Raw genomic sequence first — 18,196 nt, 5'->3', positions numbered from 1 at the left:
GAGTTTTAATGTAAGTCATTGGCACATACTTAAAATACTGCAGATTTTTTAACTGCAGAAGCTACTGGGAGAAATTACTTTTTTTTTGGAAGGGAAAACAGTGTTGCTTGCAGGAGATGTGCTGTGAGATGCCAGAAAGAGTGCATTAATGCAGCATCCCACTGGGATGGCTAGGTCAGTCCATCTTTGAAGCTGGAATATCACACTGCTGTGTAGTCAATTTGGTCTTCATGGGAGCCACGGGAGCTGTTTTTCCTCTTACATATGAGTTCTGCAGCAAATGCTGACACTCTAGAGAAGCAGGGTATTCTGGGACCTGTATGAACTTCCTTGGAGTTGATCTCCATTGTGAAGAGTTTACTAATACAGCCATACTGAGGAATCAAAATAAGTGCTGCTTATTCTGGCAGAAGAGTCATTTTGTTGGTACAACTTATGCTTAGTTGGTACCCCATGTTTTTTAAGGAGTGGGGGTTTTTTTGTACAGCAGACAGTGTATGCCAATAACACCAGTAACATAGCTGTGTCTGTAGATCATAATTTAGAGCAAGCTGAGAAGAATTCCAGCTTTTAGAGAGCAATACAGCTGAGGTGAATGAAGTTTAGTGTGTGCCACATTTCAGTTTACTGCACAACAGAATGAACATTGTAGTAACCCAGATCTTCTATTTTCAAAACATTACTTGAGAATCCAAAGCTATCCATGTTAAGATATACACTGAGCTCAGCTGGAATGAAATTCCTGGCTATTTGAAAGTGACAGTGACATGCCTGAAATAAACTTCAGCTTTTAAATATGAGTAGGACATAAGTAAAATTATTCCAAAACTGAGTCTAGATTTAAAAGGTCCCAATCAAAGTAGAAAATATTTTTTCTCGTTTAGATTTTAATATAAAGCCAATTCAGTATGAATGTAACTTTGTGATTCATAAGCAAATACATAAACATTTATGGTTCTGCAACTACATTAAGTTTTTAAGCTTCCCAAAATAAAGCTTTGTTTAAAGCATAAATACAAATCATGGTGTACTGAAATAGTTTAAATTTTAAAGTATTTTTTATGAACTGCAGCACTTTGGAGTAGGAGACCGGTGATTTCATCTTGCACTTATGTTCCTGGTCAATTTTTTACATTACCTAAGTTGGACATGAATCTAAGACAAATATGTAAAAAAAGCGCATTAGCCGCATAACTAGCCTGTATTTTGGGGGCACTCAGGAAGAAATCTATTAATATAGACTAAAGAAGTGATTAATTTCTACAAGTATTGTAATTTTAAAGGAGGTAATTGGGAAGTGCTTTCACACTAAGACAATCTAGAGGCTACCTTGGGCTATAGATATCAGTAGCTTTTAAGCAATAGAAAACCAGTGAAGATCTACTTTTCCCTTAGAGATTTCTTACTGTCTAAAGAGGACTGAAAGACCTGTGTAAGTATTAATATAGTGATAAAATATAAAGTTTATATCTAGGAAAAAATCTCAAATGCTTAGATTTCTAGAGACAAATTCTGCAGCCCGCGAGTTTTCCTTTTGTCTTGTTGTGAAACATAATTGGACAAATTTAACACTCCCTTTCTTGCCAGTCCTCTCACACCTGGGAGCATCAGGTCCCAGCTTCCCAATATTGCCCCTTGGTTATCCTGCTTCCAGAGAAATTTCTTGCCATCTCTCACCACATGTTTACAAGCAGTCATGTTCCCTTAGGATCCCAGTTGCATCTCCCTGGATTCTCTGTGAATTGTGGGAATAAAAGTTACTGTAGCTGAAGGTAATGATTGCAAACAGAATATAATAAAGGAAAGGGTGGTACTAGCGACAAGGGGCTTATCTAGGGGCAATGGCAGCAAAAGTTGGGGTCCACAAGATAGTGGAAAGGATAAATTAAGAATGAGATATAGTTTTAGCACAGATGCCACAAGGAATATGATTAACTTTTGTACCCTATATAATTATTTAGGCACCGAATTAATACTTAAATTTTAGATGCCTATATATCCAAATTTCCTATGCTATCTATGACAAAGAGGCCTTTTGTACCTCCAGAGCAAAATACATTTGCACAAGTCATGTGCTCCCCCCAGTGGTCTTGGCTGATGCTCTCGGTGCTCCAGAGAACTGAAAGGCATTTATTTTACAGAAACTGTTCCACAGCCAGCTAAAAAGTCTTCAGATTGGACTACATGCTTAGAAGTTATTTAATTAAATTGTTCTAATTATTTTCCCCTGAAATGAAGTAAATACATAATTGCTTGCTGAATCTAGATTTTGGCAGCACTCTGGAGTGACTGCATAGGGAGGACTAGAGTCCTCACAAAACAGACTTGAATGCAGAAGTGGCAATAAAGTGAGAAACATGGACTTTCAATTTTGCATCAGCTTGAGCAATGCCTGCTAAAGCAGGTATTCTGGGATACAAGTACATACTCCCACACTGCGTTCCACAGGGTGACTGCTTCTTCACGGAAAGGGTTTTAACCACTGGAACAGGCCGCCCTGGGGGGTGGTGGAGTCACTGCTCCTGGAGGTGTTTGAGACTTTAAATGGTACTCAGTGCCATGGTGTAGCTGACGTGGTTGTGTTCAGCCAAAGGGTGGATTCAATGACCTCAGAGGTGTTTCCCAGCCCAATTGATTCTGTGATTCTATTTAGTGCAGTCAGATCAGCTCCTAAGGGAAAAAAACACCCACATGTGTAAATATCTAAAGGGTGGGTGTCAAGAGTCTGAAGGAGCCAAACTCTTCCCAGTGTTGCCAACCAACAGAACAAGAGGCAACAGGCAGAAACTGATGCACAGGAAGTTCCACCTGAATTTGAGGAAGAACTTCTTTACTGTGTAGGTGACTGAGCACCAGAACAGATTGCCCAGAGAGGTTGTAGAGTCTCACTGACTAGAGAAATTCAAGAACCGTCTGGATGCAGTCCTGTGCCATGTGCTCTGGGATGACCCTGAGCAGGGAGGTTGGACCAGATGACTCTCTGTGGTCCCTTCCAACCTTACCCATTCTGTGATTCTGTATTCACTGTATTGATTTACTCACACGCTCCTGACAGCTGAGCAGGAATACAGAGCAGAACAGCTCCCAAAAGCAGTGGTGAGTGAGCACACACAGCTCCATTAAGAGAAGCTCTCAAAACTCTCGTGCATTATTACATCTCTACAGTGGCACTGATCCTATTTATGAGGGTAGGAAGCTGAAGCTGACTTCTCCATTTTTGGCCCAATGGATGCTGCCTTGGATCTGCACCGCTCCTCATGGCAACAGGGAGGATGAAGTGCGGGGTAACCCTCTCGGAGCACTGAGCAGGGGTGACAAGGCTGCGGGCCCAGGTCTTACCCCAACCTTGGGCACAAGGCAGCATGACCCCTGCCCTAAGTGCACCAGAGCAGAGCCTGCCTGGCCAGCACACAGAACATGTCTCATGAGGAGCGGCTGAGGAAGCTGGGGGATTTTGGCCTGAAGAAAAGGAGGCTCCGGAGGGACATCATTGCTCTCTACAACTCTGAGAAAAGGCTGGGGTGAGGTGGGGACTGGTCTGTTCTGCCATGCCTGCAGTGAGAGGACAAGAGGAAATGGCCTTAGCTGAGACAGGGGAGATTCAAATTAGATATTAGAAAAAAAAAAAATTCCATGTTGGGGTGGTCAGGCACTGGAACAGGTTGCCCAGGAAAGTGGTAGAGTCTCCATCCCTGGAAGTGTTCAAGAGGTGACTGGAACCGGCACTGGGTGACGTGGTTTAGGGGTTACAGTGGCAGTGCCGGAAGGATAATCGGATCGGCTGATCTTGCGGGTCTCTTCCAATCTTGATGATTCCACAATTCCATGATTCCACGACTCCATGACTCGGGGAAGCGCCCGGCCCTGGCGCGTCACCAGGCGCGCGCCCGCCGAGCCGCCGCCCCCCGCTGCCGCGGCCGAGTGCGCAGGCGCGGTGCCCCCGGTCACGTGTCGCGCGCCGGGGGCGGTGGCGGTGCCATGGCGGTGAATTACAGCGCCAAGGAGGAGGCGGACGGGCACCCCTCGGGCGGCGTCGGGGTGCCGGGCGGCGGCGCGGTGGGCAGCGGCGGCGGGGGCGCCGTGAAGACCCGCAAGCCTGACAACACCGCGTTCAAGCAGCAGCGGCTGCCGGCTTGGCAGCCCATCCTGACGGCGGGCACGGTGCTGCCGGCCTTCTTCATCATCGGCCTCATCTTCATCCCCATCGGCATCGGCATCTTCGTCACCTCCAACAACATCCGCGAGTACGAGGTGCGCGGGGCGGGGGTGCCCGGGCCGGGGCTTTGGGAGCACCCGGGGCCCGCTCGGGAAGGCCGGGCCCGGCAGGGCGAGCGGGGATCGCCTTCCCGGAAGCCGCCTGCGACTCCGGGGAAACCCGGTCCCTTCCCGGCCTGCCGGGACCCAGGCGGGTTCTGTGCGGAGCGGACACGGCGCCCGGGCGGCTCCGATCCGGAGAAACGTCTGTGCTCGTCAGCAAAGCGTCCATTAATTACCCTGAACGGACACAGGGCTGGCAGTCATCTGCGCATAGGCTGTAGCCCTTCTGCCAGTGCTCCCGAGGGAACTCCCAGGGAAGTTACTGCCAGCATTTAATCGACACAGCCCAGTGCACGTTTTTTTCCTCAGCAGTACAGAAAGTATGTGCGTTGTCCTTGAGATAGCCTGTGGCAGTCCATTATATATCTTCAAATGTTGCAAAGTAATTGTATTTTCAGGACAAAGCTCTGTGGTGAATGTATTGCTGTAATTCTTACCTGCACCGATGATTTAATGTTGCAGGTGTTCTGTGGGAGACCAGGGTGTCCAGAGTAAACTTGGAAACAAGGATTGAAGAGTGTGGCTTTTTCTAATTAACACTTAACAAAACCCGAGTCATTTACATCTGATAATCAGCCATGCTACTGCTGTGAAAAGCTGCTGAGCGTTAGCTGAAAACTGAACTGTGTATCGCAAATGGATCCATTAGATAACAGAACCAGTTTGTGTTGTAAGGAAATAACCTGCAGGGCTTAGGGACGGACAGCCTTGAAAAGCCATTGACAGCTATTATTAGTTTTGCTGAGCTAATGTGACTGAGATTGATTGTAGGGAAGAAGGTATTTAGTTGTTTGTTGTATTGTTTTATTGGAGAATATGAATTTTTGTGGATTAAATCACTCCAGTTATTGGACTAAGCTGTCACTTTCAAGTAAGTAGTGTTTAAGACAGTAGCTTAGCTGTTGGCAGTAATTTGGCAGTGAAGCTCAATTAGCTAAAGAAATCATGAGATAAGGAATGAGTGGTATTTTCATATTTTCCTTAAAATGCAAATAATGTTATAACAAAACCAATTTTACCCCCTTTTATGTTAAGATGTACAGTTCCAGACAAGGAGAAAAGCAGAAGGGAAAAACCCAAAAGCTGAAGTGTATTTTACAGCATCCAAATTGTATGTAAGCATATTTTTTGGAAAACAGTTGCTTCTTACATCAAGTGTTGGGGGTATGCTGAACATCTGAAAATTGGCACAAGTGATTCAGAGAACATGGCCAACTTGTCATGGGCACATAGATTTTTAAATTGTCATGTTGTAGCATATTTAAGGTAAATACAATTGCAGGTTTTCAACAGGACACTCAGTGGAGAGAAGTAAAAAAATATCCTTGCTAACCCTGATTTTTGTTGACAACTGCATTTAAAATAGCCATTTCTATACTAAAGCAGTACGAAGTTTTAGATCATTATAATTGGACAAATACAGCCTTTTTCCATTATGACTGAGTCTGCATTGATCTATGGGAACAAGAAATGCATCAGTTTCATGAGTCCAGAAATGTAAGTGACTTCTTGTGCCTACATTGCTGCTGTATGCATATACAGAAATTTTGTATACTGTTGTTGCTGAAGCAGCTCAGTCAGGTACTCCTGGTAAGTTCCAATAGAAGCCACAAACTGGATGTTCCCACCTAACATTCAGCACAAAAGTCATAGGTGAGCTGGGAGCACAACTGATGCTCCTCTACACAATCAGGTTGTGTATATACAGCAGTAGTAACCATTTGTACTGGAGACCAGTTGGCCGGCACTGGCCTTCAATCCTCTCCAATTTCAAGATACTCAAGACTGGAAAGAGTTTAGTTTGTTTTGCTGTATGGATTTACTCTTTCACCTTGTGAAATTCTCAAAAATCCAATTGTTAGGCATCTGTGAGGACAGGAGGGACTTTGGAGTCTGCGGTAAGTCAGAATGGGGAAACTTGTGTTCTGTTGCCTGATCCTCATACGTGTCTTACGAAGTGCTTATCCAGTGACATTCAGCAAGTGAGATTATCATCCTAAAGGCAGCTGAATTTAGAAAAAAACCAAGTTTAAATCAAAAAAGGCTTTATAGTTGCAGCGGCAAAATACAGATAAAGCTTTTTACCAATTAGGACCAGCATCTGGGCTCTAAACACCAGTGAGGGGTGCAGTTTAAGACACTGCTATCACATATATGCTTAGCTGACATGTGTCCCTGCTTAGAATGCTGGCTTTTGTTATAACTTCCAAAAGTTATTCACGAATAGCTGTAAGTTTAGCTGTGGGAGACAAGGCATCTAGAAGCTAGGTGCAGTGACTAAGCTTTTTTAGAAATGTATCGGGGGAGGAAGCAGAGGTAGTTATTTACACCTACGTCTTGGGCAATAGCATACCTCCTAAATGTGTGTGCCTGTAAACTTAGTGTATTGGAATTGAATGGGATGTTTAATTTGTGACCCTGAAATACATATTTAATTTCAAGTCACTCTTTCCTGAAACAAGATATGGTAACCATTAGTATCTCTGTGGACTGTGCTGTTCTTCTACAGGTGCTGCAAGGACTGAGCAGCAAGATGTACCTCTTCCACTGATTTCTTTTATAAGCTCTCTTGAATTCAAATGTGGAAGATTTCCAACAGCTTAAGTGTACTAGAATTACCGGGTTTTTGTTGTGTTTTCTCTAGCATTTTTTCATTGTTTCAGAAGGGTATAATCAGTTATTTATCTTGGGTCTGTTGGGAAAATAGTTCATTTGGGTGGAAAATAATTAGCTCTGTAAATGTCTTTTTGCCTGTTATTAAAGAGTGGGAGAGTTCTGTATTTCCTGGGGAGGGGTGGTTTGGTTTTTTTTTTAATATATACAGAGTGAATAAGAAGCATTGACAGAGCATATAAATATATGATAAAATGTGAGGAATATAGTAAGTATTAAATGTGTAGGAAAGAGACCTTTGTGCTGTGACTGCTGCCGTGAAATGCATAATGGTAGATAAAAAGCCATATTGACTTAAGGCATGGTTAGGAATGGAGAACTGAAAGTATGTACATTGCTGTTGCCTGCATCTTCAGCCTTGTGTGCAGTTCCTGTAGCCCCATGTCAGAAATGATACAAAACTTAGCAAAACGTACAAAGAGGAACAGCAAAGAGGACCAGATTCTGTTACAGATTGCCTTTGATACAAGAAACGGTCAAGCAGAGTAGGATAGATACATGACAAAGTATGAAGTCTACAAAATAACAAATAGTTTGGAGAATATGTGTATGCAGTAGTTATTTCAGTAGGCTGACAGACATCAACAGCCTGAAAAGCCATTGGTGTGGAATAACTTGGATATACCCAATGTCCTTAAATCTGGAGTTTCTGGGAAGGGCTCGCTGTGTCAGGTTGTCAGATGCTGGCCGATCCCAGGGGACAGAACAGTGGGATCAGGCAGGTTCTTGCCCTGGACTCCAAAGTCAGTCCTTAGCTCTCAAAGTCAAAGTGGTTTTGTTACTCTGTCAAGAGCTGAATATGGATGCCTTCATCCTTTTAAATAAGCTCTCTGTTGAATGTAATCTGTAGATGCGGATGCAGAAAAAACCACTCGCGTTGGCAGTTACTGTACAGGAAAGCTCTTTGATAGCATGCAAGCTGATAACTGTCATCAAAAGCATGGTCCTGCTTCAATATACATCAATTTCATGCTCCACAGAATTTAGTCATTTATGTTTTTAAAAGTGAAGCCTTTAGGTCTTTTGCAACCTTAGAGTCTTTAGTGTACGTTCTTGATCTAAAACTTCTCCTCACACTAGCAAGTTCTTTCTAAAGGAAATGCTTACTTCAGCTTACTTTAGCAGAGCACACCCACCCCCGAGTTAGCCTTCAACAAATGAGATGCTTTGTTCATTGAGAGCAGCAGTGGGGTCTGTGTGCTGTAGCTAAACAGAGCTGGTCATGGCTGCTGCAGTAGTGCTATTTCTAGATCAGCATAAACTCAGTATCTTGTTCAGCTGAGGAACAAAGATTGTGATCCTCTGTCAATCTCTCACTGCCAGCTAATAGCTTCTGAAGCTGTCTAGTTTCAGCTAGGCTCATTAGGATGTAGGTTTTGTCTGTCAGAAATCTGGCAGCAGAGCGATGCCAGTCAATAAAAGTGCTTGCTGATGGAATTAGTTGCAGCTTAATAGATACTGCAGAAATTACAGGAAGAGAGACCCTGAAGAAGATGCAGAGGAAAACAGACTTCAGTTCTTTCCTGAACGCACCCTGTGTGTTTGTTTTAGCTGACCTTAATATGGGTATTAGGACAGATCATAAATCACTAGTTCTTGGTTATGCGTTTCACTACAAACATAAATCAGGACAAACCACTTGCAGCAGCCTTTCCTATAACTGTGTAGGTGTTGTAGTTTAAATGCTACCGCTGCTAAACATTTTTTTTGCAATAAGTATAAGGTATATATTTCACCAATCTGAGTCTAAATTCTAAAATAGGTAATTCATGGGAAGTGTAGAAATATATCTTTTATAGGCAGCTGGAAGCTTTCTTCTGCCACACTTGCTGGAGCTACATGTGAGAAAGAGCTAATGTGGTCAAGCTTGGACTGTAGGGTGAGCTTGTGGCTGCTGAGGCTGAATGTACAGATTTTAAAAAATGGGGTTTTTTGGGTTACAGTATTGAAGACAGATAGTATTGTATAAGGCAGAGTAATACAGATCATCTTTCTTGTCCATATCCTGGTTATGTTACCATTCCTGACAAAACAGTATTGGTGTATTAATCTTTCCTGGTTTAGGACAATTTTTGGGCATTAAGTGATTTTTAATTTTTTTTTAAAATCTTTAATTAGGTGGCTTAAAATGGTCAACAAAGCAAGTTTTCTAATGCAATTTTTTTTAATTAAATATCTAGACTTTTAAAAGCTTAATCTCTTTGGAAAGCATGTAAAAGTTGAGATCTGCTTGTCATAGTGTGCGTGTTTGGAAACATAATGTTGTCTGGAGTATCTGCTGGTTTTGTTTTGGTATGGTTTTTGGTTGGTTGGTTTGGGGGGTGGGGGGACTTGTTGGTTTTGTTTGGTTTTGCTCCAGGAGTAATTTCACCTCAGTGTTAAATTTGTCTGCATCTGAAATCAAGCATACAGTCAGAATCAAAAACTCCTTTACAGAGTCATAGAATGGTTAAGGTGGGAAGAGACTTCTTGAGATTGTCAGACAGGCCTGAATGTGTTTTTGGTGCTGAGATAAAATATGATTGCAAAGTAAATGCCACAAAATCTCTCTGGCTTAATAATAAGTTTTCTTTACTCTCTCATTGTAAATTAATGACTGTTTTTCCTGCTACAGATTGACTATACAGGAACAGAACCTTCTAGTCCCTGCAACAAATGCTTAAATGTGTCCTGGGACAGCACACCCCCTTGTACATGCACCATCAATTTCACACTGGAACATTCATTTGAGGTATGCTGCCCTGTATGCAGGATGAAGTCAGAACGGTTTATATGATCTATTTCATATTGAAAATGAAAGTTTTCTCACTTAGGTATTTCTTTTTTTTCTTCCATTATAAAAGATTATTTTTAGTCTTCCTTTGAACTTGGATCTGATTTTTGTGTTCCCTTTTTCATCAGCAGGGATGAGATGTTTCTTAATGCCTCTGTTTATCTGGAAATGTACAACATTAAGTGGAATGCTTGTGTTTTACACATTCAGAGTTACCCTGTGTGTCACATAGCTGGAGAGTAGATCAGCTATTCCTGCATGATTTACAAAAACTCAGTTCAACAGGAATTGGAAATACCAGATCAGTGCTTTCTGGCAGATGGGAGGCAAATGAGGCTTATGGGTTCTGCATCGGACAAGACAGGTGTTGGGATTAGTGCTGGTGAATATCATTCTGATAGTTGGTGACATGTTTTTATTGTTTGACTTCATCCTGCCAGCTTTTGTTAGGATAGTACTTTTATGTACTCACTATGAAGAAAGGATTGAGGTTCTTACTTTATGAATGTTGCTGTAAACCTAAGTTTAAGAGCTTAAAATTGCAGGTTTGTGTGAACGAAAATCCCTCTTTACGCATCTTGCTTCTTGTAGAGCAATGTATTCATGTATTACGGACTTTCCAACTTCTATCAAAACCACCGCCGTTACGTGAAATCTCGAGATGACAGCCAGCTAAATGGAGACAACAGTTCACTGCTTGTAGGTATTCATGCTTGGATGTGAATGAGCAACTAATTTCTGACTATTGCATAAATCACCACATAGAATATTTAGTTGAACGATAATGAGGTAAAAGAATTTTTGCATAACAGAAGGCAACCATAAGGAATTGATATTTTGTTCACTGAAAATAACTGTAAAGTATTATAAAATTTCATGTTGATCATGTAGTAAAAACCAGGCTAGTTGTTTAAACTAGCACAGACTCATTTGCCTTTTTTCTTTCTAACTATCAGAATCCAAGTAAGGAATGTGAGCCTTACCGCACAAATGAGGACAAACCCATTGCTCCTTGTGGAGCTATTGCCAACAGTATGTTTAATGGTACGGTAACACTTTTAACTTACCATTTAGATGGGTCTGTGATCTAGTGTATGTTTTTTGTTGTGTTGCACATTATTCTGTGTAAAGATACTGTCAGCTTTTTTGTTTTGAATTAACACATTTTCACTGTTCAGAATAAAATAAATGTCTTGTACTGCTATTACTTGTTTCAAAATTGCTAGGAGAATTAATTTAATCTCATAGCACACAAAGGATGGAAATACCTGCTGTGAGAAGCTGCTACTGCTGTGATGTAGAAACATAAAAATCATATTTGAATAATAAACTGCTATCTCATATACACTGATTCTTACAGAACAGCTTGTGATTGTGTCAGGCAGATAGTAAATGCCTTGCCTAGTTATTTTTGTTTTGTTTTCTCCTGGAGGTAATTGTTTCACTGCTCATTAAGATCATCTGTGTAATGAAAGCTTCTGCAGCTGGTTTTCTAATTTGATTTTGTCTTTAGATACACTGGAGTTATACCGCATTGATAATGACACAAGGACTCCGATTACTTTGATTAAAAAAGGCATTGCATGGTGGACAGATAAAAATGTAAAGTTCAGAAATCCTACAGGAGATGGAAACAACTTAACTGCGCTTTTCCAAGGTAAAAAAAGAGAAAAGAAAAATTGTAAGAATGCCAAAATGCTTCAAACACCTTTTGATTTCAGTTTTGATTTCAAGCACATTTTGATTTCAGAGTTTTGCCTCACTGACAATTTACAGAATGTGCTAAATAAATGCTCTCTGAAGAAATCCAAGCTAAGGACTATTCTGCTATTTGAACGGTTGTCTTTAAGTAATGAAAGCTGCAAGGTTCTAATGAAAGTGTTTGGTTTTTACATTTACTGTAATCATTAATTTGGTAGCTTTAATTTCTGATTTAATTTCTGATTCTGTACCCTGAATACTAAAAAATGTGTAATGTAAGCTGCTGGGGTTTAAGCCCACTTGGCAACTAAGCATCACACAGTGTCTCACTAACCATGCCCTTGCTCAGTGGGAGGGAGAGAAGAATCGGATGGGTGAAAGTGAGAAAGCGCATAGGTTGAGATAAAGAGAGGTTAGTAATAAAAACAAACAACCAAACCAAAAACACAACAAAGAGAGAGGAAAAGAAAAACAAGTAATGCAAAAGAAAAGAATTGCTCACCACCATCTGAGTCCCTGAGCCAAAGCAGGCCCTGCCTACCTCTGCCTGCCTGGGATATCCCTTTGGTCAGCTGGGAACAGCTATCCCATCTGTGTCCCCTCCTGATCTCTCCTGAACCCTCACTCTCCTCACTGGTGGGGTGAGGTGAGGAGCAGAAGAGGCCTTGATGCTGGCAAATACTGCTTAGCAATAACAAAGACATCATTGTTTATCAATACTGTGTCCAGCACAAATCCAAAACTTTGTCCTATACCAGCTACTGTGAAGAAATTTAGTTTTGTTCCAGTCAAGACCAGTACAAGTTCTATCATGTGTGGATTTAACTTATAAAGAAATCCTGCAGTTGTTAAATGAAAACTCCATAGGAAGAGTTTCATTTAAATGTTTCTATGGCTAGGTTGTTCTGTTCTCTAAAAAAACTCTTTTTTTTTTTTTTTTTTTGTAACTGGAAGTGACTGTGTGTCTCGTATACAGTTTGGCAAATAAAAGTTTCCTTTGGCTACTATGTCTCAAAAGTCTTCTTAAGGCTCTTAGAATATGTGTGTTTATGCAAGGTATATAATAACTTCAGGTTTAACCTGATGTGGGTTTCTTGCTTAGTCATAGCCAAATTACATGTTGTCAGTGTGATGGCTATGCTTGGAAAAGCAGATACCTTACCTTAATACAATGTGGAATTGTATTTCCAATAACATTAGCAAAAGCATGTGTACATAATCTGAAATGATGTTTACAATATTAAATTGGTTTTTAAACTCTACCAAGTGAGCAGAGGACCTATCTCACCAAGCAGTGCTTTGAGACAAGACTTCTACCCACATGAATTGTTTAGACAAATGGACAGAGCTGTCATGAATTATGTTATTTATTTATAGAGTTTAAACTATTTAAACTGCAAAATAAAAAGTTCTTAAACAGCCCAGTGTGTTGCAATAGTAGTGAGTCAGCCTGTCTGTTCATACTGTTTAGAAGTTAATGTGTTTTTTGTGATATTAGAATGGATTTTGATGAGTCAGTGTGTTACTTAGTCTGGTATGTGAAATACTTTTTTATTTTTGTTTAATCCTAGGCACAACAAAACCTGTGAACTGGCCCAAGCCAGTGTATATGCTGGACTCAGAGCCTGACAACAATGGCTTTATCAATGAGGACTTCATCGTGTGGATGCGCACAGCTGCTCTACCAACGTTTCGCAAGCTGTATCGTCTCATTGAAAGGAAGAATAACTTACAGCCTACCTTACAGGCTGGAAAATATTCTTTGGATATTGCATACAGTATCCTTTGAAAGCACGCCTTAGCTGGATTACACAAGCATATATTTGCAAGTTCAGATTGAACTAACCTTTCTTCTTACCATCTCGAAAAAAAGATGGTATTGAGGTGTGGTTGAAAACTGGCACCGACAGCTAGATAGACTGTTACCATTTTTTACTTCTGTGCTAGTTTTATAGCACTTACAACTTCATAGAGACTGGGAAATCAGATTGCTTGGATGCTGCAAAGGAATTGAGAAAAGCACAGGAAAAAAGGAAAGAACAGAGGTAGCTGGTAGCCAAGGAATTTCAGAACTGTAACTTCAAGGTGAAATGACAATATGTAATGCAGGGCAGACTGACTGGAGGTCAGAAAAATGACAGAGCTGCGGATCGGGTGATGGTCTGTCATTCTCTTTTAGGCAGACTAAATATTAGGTAAAAATACTAGAGAAGGAGGGTTGTCATAGTTAATGAACTCTTAGAATTCAAAAGCACCTAATGATACTTTTTATATAGCTACTTCAGTGTTTTCCTTTGCTGTAAAACTGAATGAATGTAAAGAAAAATTTTGTACTACAATACACACAAGGGCTGAAATTTATATTTCCCTCACTTTATTGAAGCTACTTTCATAAACCCACAAAATCGTGCATTTTACTCTTTTTCAGTGTTAAGTGTCTTCTAACATGGCCTTGGTCTTGAAGTAGCTGACAATGCCCAGATTAGTTTTAGCCTAAAAAGAACAGCTGAATGTTTCATATTTGCAATCCCAGATCCAAAGCAGCAGTTTGCATTTGGAACCTGAGTGAAATGACCCAAAATTTTCATGTGCCCACTTCAAGCTAGGTTTGGAAACTTGCTTCTTGTTTTCCTAAATGTTTTTCAGATTATCCTGTACACAGTTTTGATGGACGAAAAAGGATGATCCTAAGCACCATCTCGTGGATGGGAGGCAAAAATCCCTTCCTGGGAATTGCTTACATCACTGTTGGGTCCATATGCTTCTTCTTAGGAGTGGTATTGCTGATCATTCATCACAAATACGGCAATCGAAACACTAGTGCAGACATTCCCAATTAATCTTGCATTCTGAAAATAAATGTACTGCATGTGCATCAAGGCCAGTCCAGAATGGACCCAGTTTTTGAAAGATAAATCTCTGCTTCTGTCACTTCTGAGACTGGGTGCATAATTTTTACCTAAAGCTTCCCTTTCCCATACTGTGGATTAACTCTTGAAAATGACGGGTATACAATTAGCTCTATTGATTGTATCTCTGCCTATGTCAGAAACAATTTTTCTGATGTTTGCCTGTAACTGGGCAGGCCACATGATGCATATAGCTCCCATTCCCTTGATGCATCTTCTGCTTGTTCATGTGCTGTGTAATGTTGGTATGATTCAGTACATTTAGATTGTGTGGAGAAAGATGGTTATAAGATACTGTAAATTGTTGACTTTCCAGAATTCAGGTGCCAGTGCTGTTGAAAGAAGTCAAGTCTTAAATGTTTTTTGCAATTTACTGTCTTGTGTGCATGGGCTCCTACATTTCTTGCTGAGATTTTAATATATTTATACAAGTTGTTAAATATTTTTCCTGTGTCCTACCAACCTCTGTTATATTAAATCCTCTAAGTGCTCCGTAAGCTTCAGCACTGTGGATTCTTTGTATATTTACAATATATGTGCCTGGCCAGTAAACGAGCATCCTATGAAGATACCAGAAAACCTATTTGTTAATTATCTGCGTGAGACCCTTTAAAATTGGAACATGCTTGTTGCAGGTATAATCTTTTTCTAATTTTCTTTGCTTTAAGTCATATCCCACACTAGTTCACTTTTTGCTGGCTCTGCTTTTTATGAGCAGCACCAAGCATTAATCAAGAAGAACTTAAAAGGGTTTTTTTTCATTCACAGATTGGGGTGAATTCCTTTTACTGAGGTGAATTCCTTTTACTGGAGGAGTTTCCTAATTTTCTTAAAGTATATGTATTCTGAGCAGGCTTTCTTTTAAGGGAATTGTGTACTTTTTCCTTATTTGGAGTGAACACCACATTAATTTTTTGCGGTGTTAAGGAAGTAAACTATAGAAGTTCTAAAGTTAAGATGGCAGTGATATTTTTTCCCTGAAATGCAGGTTTAGCTTGCTGTGAAACATAATTTAAATATTGCAATGTGCAGGTTAGTGTCTTAAATTACAGAAGGATTCACCTTTAGGTTAATTAAAAGTTAACTGCAACCTGTAAAATATTACTTTTTGGTGACTTTTTTTTAGATGATGCACAGAAACTGTAATGTATATGGTGGAGATCACTTTATATGCAACTAGCTTGATAAAATATGGAGTATATTAAAAGAGACCTAATAAATTCTGCAAACCATTTAATAAGAGATTTGGTTTTGTCCTTGAACATACATTTATTTTTATCTGCATGAAAAGACATCATTAAGTGTAAATGCAGTTTTAAATGAGTTGTATTTCTGGGATTGCATATTTATTACAAAAATGCATGGTCCAATAGCTTAATCTACAGGCAACTTTAAACAAAACTATTAATTTATCACGTAATTATATGACTGGTTTTACTTAATTACTTGTGTAGCCTAAGAGTTTAAATGTGTAAGTCTGGATAAACTGTGGAATGAGGCAGCATTTCCACTGTAACTCCATATATTTATTTGTATAGTACAGCCTGGCAGAACAGGGTTTTCAAATAGTACCTTTTAAGATTTTGTTTACAGTGTTGTATTCATGTTGCTAGAGTTACAGAATAAGGGTAATGTACCCTTGGAAACTTGCAGAACATATTAAACTGGCTTTCAACTCTAGAGTAGCTGCTAGTCCAAAATAGAGGAAATGAGCAATGGGATGTCTCACAATTACTGGTTATTAAAATATTTTGATTTTTAAACTTTGTGTTTGTCATTTGAAATGCAAATATATTCTTCATTCATATTTCCTAATTTTTCCAAGTTGGGAAAGGCTGCTTTTTGGGCTGTGCTTAAAATTAAAACGGAAGTATTTTTCTGTCTTTACCTTGTAATATCTTTCAGTGCCTTACCTTTTTCTTTACTGACTATAGCTGCCAGGGTATCTTCAATTTCAGTGAAGTGCACCAGGGTGAGAATTGCTGTCTGGTTTTTGTTGCAATTAAGCGGGTTCTCTGAGAACCTGTAGCAGTAAATACATGGGACAGCGTGCCCATGGAGCTTAAAATGCTTATAAGAGTTTTAAATACTGGTCAAATTTGTAAATTCTTCCTTCATACATGCTCATTTGTCTAGGTGTCATGTTGCTAACAATGGAGGTCCTTGGAGGATCCTTGGAATCCTTCAAGGATTTATTATGAATATTAAACCTTGAAGGATGCAAGTCTTGTCTTTTTTAAATAGAAATCTCTGACGGAAGAAAGGCCTTGACAGCGTAGGTCAAGTAACATCTGCAAATAGAGCAATGAACATGGCTGGTTGGATTGGATTCACAGGAAGTGTTATTGACTGCACCCTTCTCTCAGATGCCTTACTTGCAGTGGGAAAAGACTTGAGTTGAAGAGAGTGCCTGGTGGAAAAATGTGACAAGTCTAAATCAGATGTACTTACAGTAACTCAAAAAAAGAAGTTAATTACTGGAATGCTGTTGGAACCCTGAATTCAGAGAATTTCAGTCTCATAACATGAAGGTCGTGAGTTCGATCCTCACATGGAGCACCAGATATTAATTTTCTCTGTTTTGTATTTTCGTTGCCTCAGTCTCTTGGCTCTTTTACTCAGAGTTCAGGTTGAAACGCAGGAGATGCTGGACTTTTCTTCGGACTCAGATGTTTATTATTTCTTATCTATGGTACAGCTGCACGGAATGTGCCTCTAAGTTAACAAGGTGAAAATGGACATAAATTCTTAATGAATTGGGGTATGTGTCACTCCTTCGGTATTCCTCATTCTCCTACAGGGCAAGCAATCATTGAAAGAACACACCACACTTTAAAATCCCTTTTGGATAAACAAAAAAGAGGGAGGCAGAGGCTACGCCTCAAATGCGCTTGAATAAAGCGCTGTACGTTTTAAATTTTTTAAACAGCTCTTTTGCAGAACCAAATCTGCCAATAATCAGACATTTTTCCAACACCACACAGGCAGAGTTAAAGGAAAACCCTTTAGTTTTGATCAGAAATCCAGACTGGGAAAATTGAAGGCCCATTCCCACTAATAACCTGGGGCAAAGGGTACGCTTGTGTCTCTACAGGTGCTGGTCCAAAGTGGATTCCTTCAAAAAAAGTGAAGCCCTACAAACCACAGGAATAGGCAGATGCTCCCGGAAGCAGAGAAGCAAGCACGCAGACATGAACTGCAGAAAGACTGCAGCTGATGATAAACATCTTTTATCCCACATGCAGAAGCTGTGAACCTTGGGTTTTGTGCCATTATAGTAGTGTGGGAATTGTTGGTATCGTAAAGCCTTGTTGACAAGTGCGCGGTGTGGATTGTGTTACGATTCAGAATTACATACAAAGTGTAAGATGATTGAAATTTTAATTATATTAGGTCATGAGGAAAGAAATAGTCCTTGTCTCTGCAGTCATTGGAGAGAACTTTAGAGAGAATCTAAAGAGGTCCAAATTTGCAGAATTGAATGCAAAAGAAATAACTTTTTTACCTTAAGCTTGGCTTGTCCCAGAACAAGATTGAGAAAAGAAATCAAAGAGAAGCATGAAACTAAATCAGATATCGTACTTGTGCCTTATTATTTCATTGTTTGCCTTAAGTAACGCAATCCTGCCCATGAGTCAACCAAAAACCAGTGTTTGGGTGACCTTAGCCAATGCCTCAGGCTTGGATACCATTTGTTTGACTTATTCAAGTCCAGAAGAGCCATTCTCAACCTGCTTCGTTGGTTTACCGGTAGACAGTTGGCCAGTACCAAAAAATGTCTCTTCAGATCTTTCATGATTCATCAAGAATCCCACAGAGGAAT

The 18,196-nt window shown here is 40.1% G+C and overlaps 1 protein-coding gene across 1 annotated transcript; it reads left to right on the top strand.

Moving 5' to 3' along the window:
- The first annotated feature begins 3,951 nt into the window (after positions 1–3,951).
- TMEM30A (transmembrane protein 30A) lies at positions 3,952–16,136 on the top strand. Its single transcript, XM_032104839.1, has 7 exons — positions 3,952–4,251; positions 9,605–9,721; positions 10,355–10,462; positions 10,720–10,807; positions 11,277–11,420; positions 13,036–13,242; positions 14,111–16,136. The coding sequence occupies exons 1-7, from the start codon at positions 3,979–3,981 to the stop codon at positions 14,302–14,304; spliced, it is 1,131 nt and encodes a 376-aa protein (XP_031960730.1). The 5' UTR covers positions 3,952–3,978; the 3' UTR covers positions 14,305–16,136.
- Positions 16,137–18,196: the final 2,060 nt, after the last annotated feature.

The sequence above is a fragment of the Corvus moneduloides genome, chromosome 3 (assembly GCF_009650955.1).
Source record: "Corvus moneduloides isolate bCorMon1 chromosome 3, bCorMon1.pri, whole genome shotgun sequence".
In the NCBI taxonomy this organism is placed as follows: Eukaryota; Metazoa; Chordata; class Aves; order Passeriformes; family Corvidae; genus Corvus; species Corvus moneduloides.
Note: the sequence above shows the minus strand (reverse complement) of the source record. Positions and strands in the feature narration are given on the sequence as shown.

Coding starts and splice junctions, on each gene's coding strand:
- TMEM30A (XM_032104839.1), top strand. CDS start 3,979: ATGGCGGTGAATTACAGCGCCAAGGAGGAGGCGGACGGGCACCCCTCG. Junction 4,252..9,604: donor ACAACATCCGCGAGTACGAG/GTGCGCGGGGCG, acceptor TTCCTGCTACAG/ATTGACTATACAGGAACAGA. Junction 10,463..10,719: donor GAGACAACAGTTCACTGCTT/GTAGGTATTCAT, acceptor TCTAACTATCAG/AATCCAAGTAAGGAATGTGA.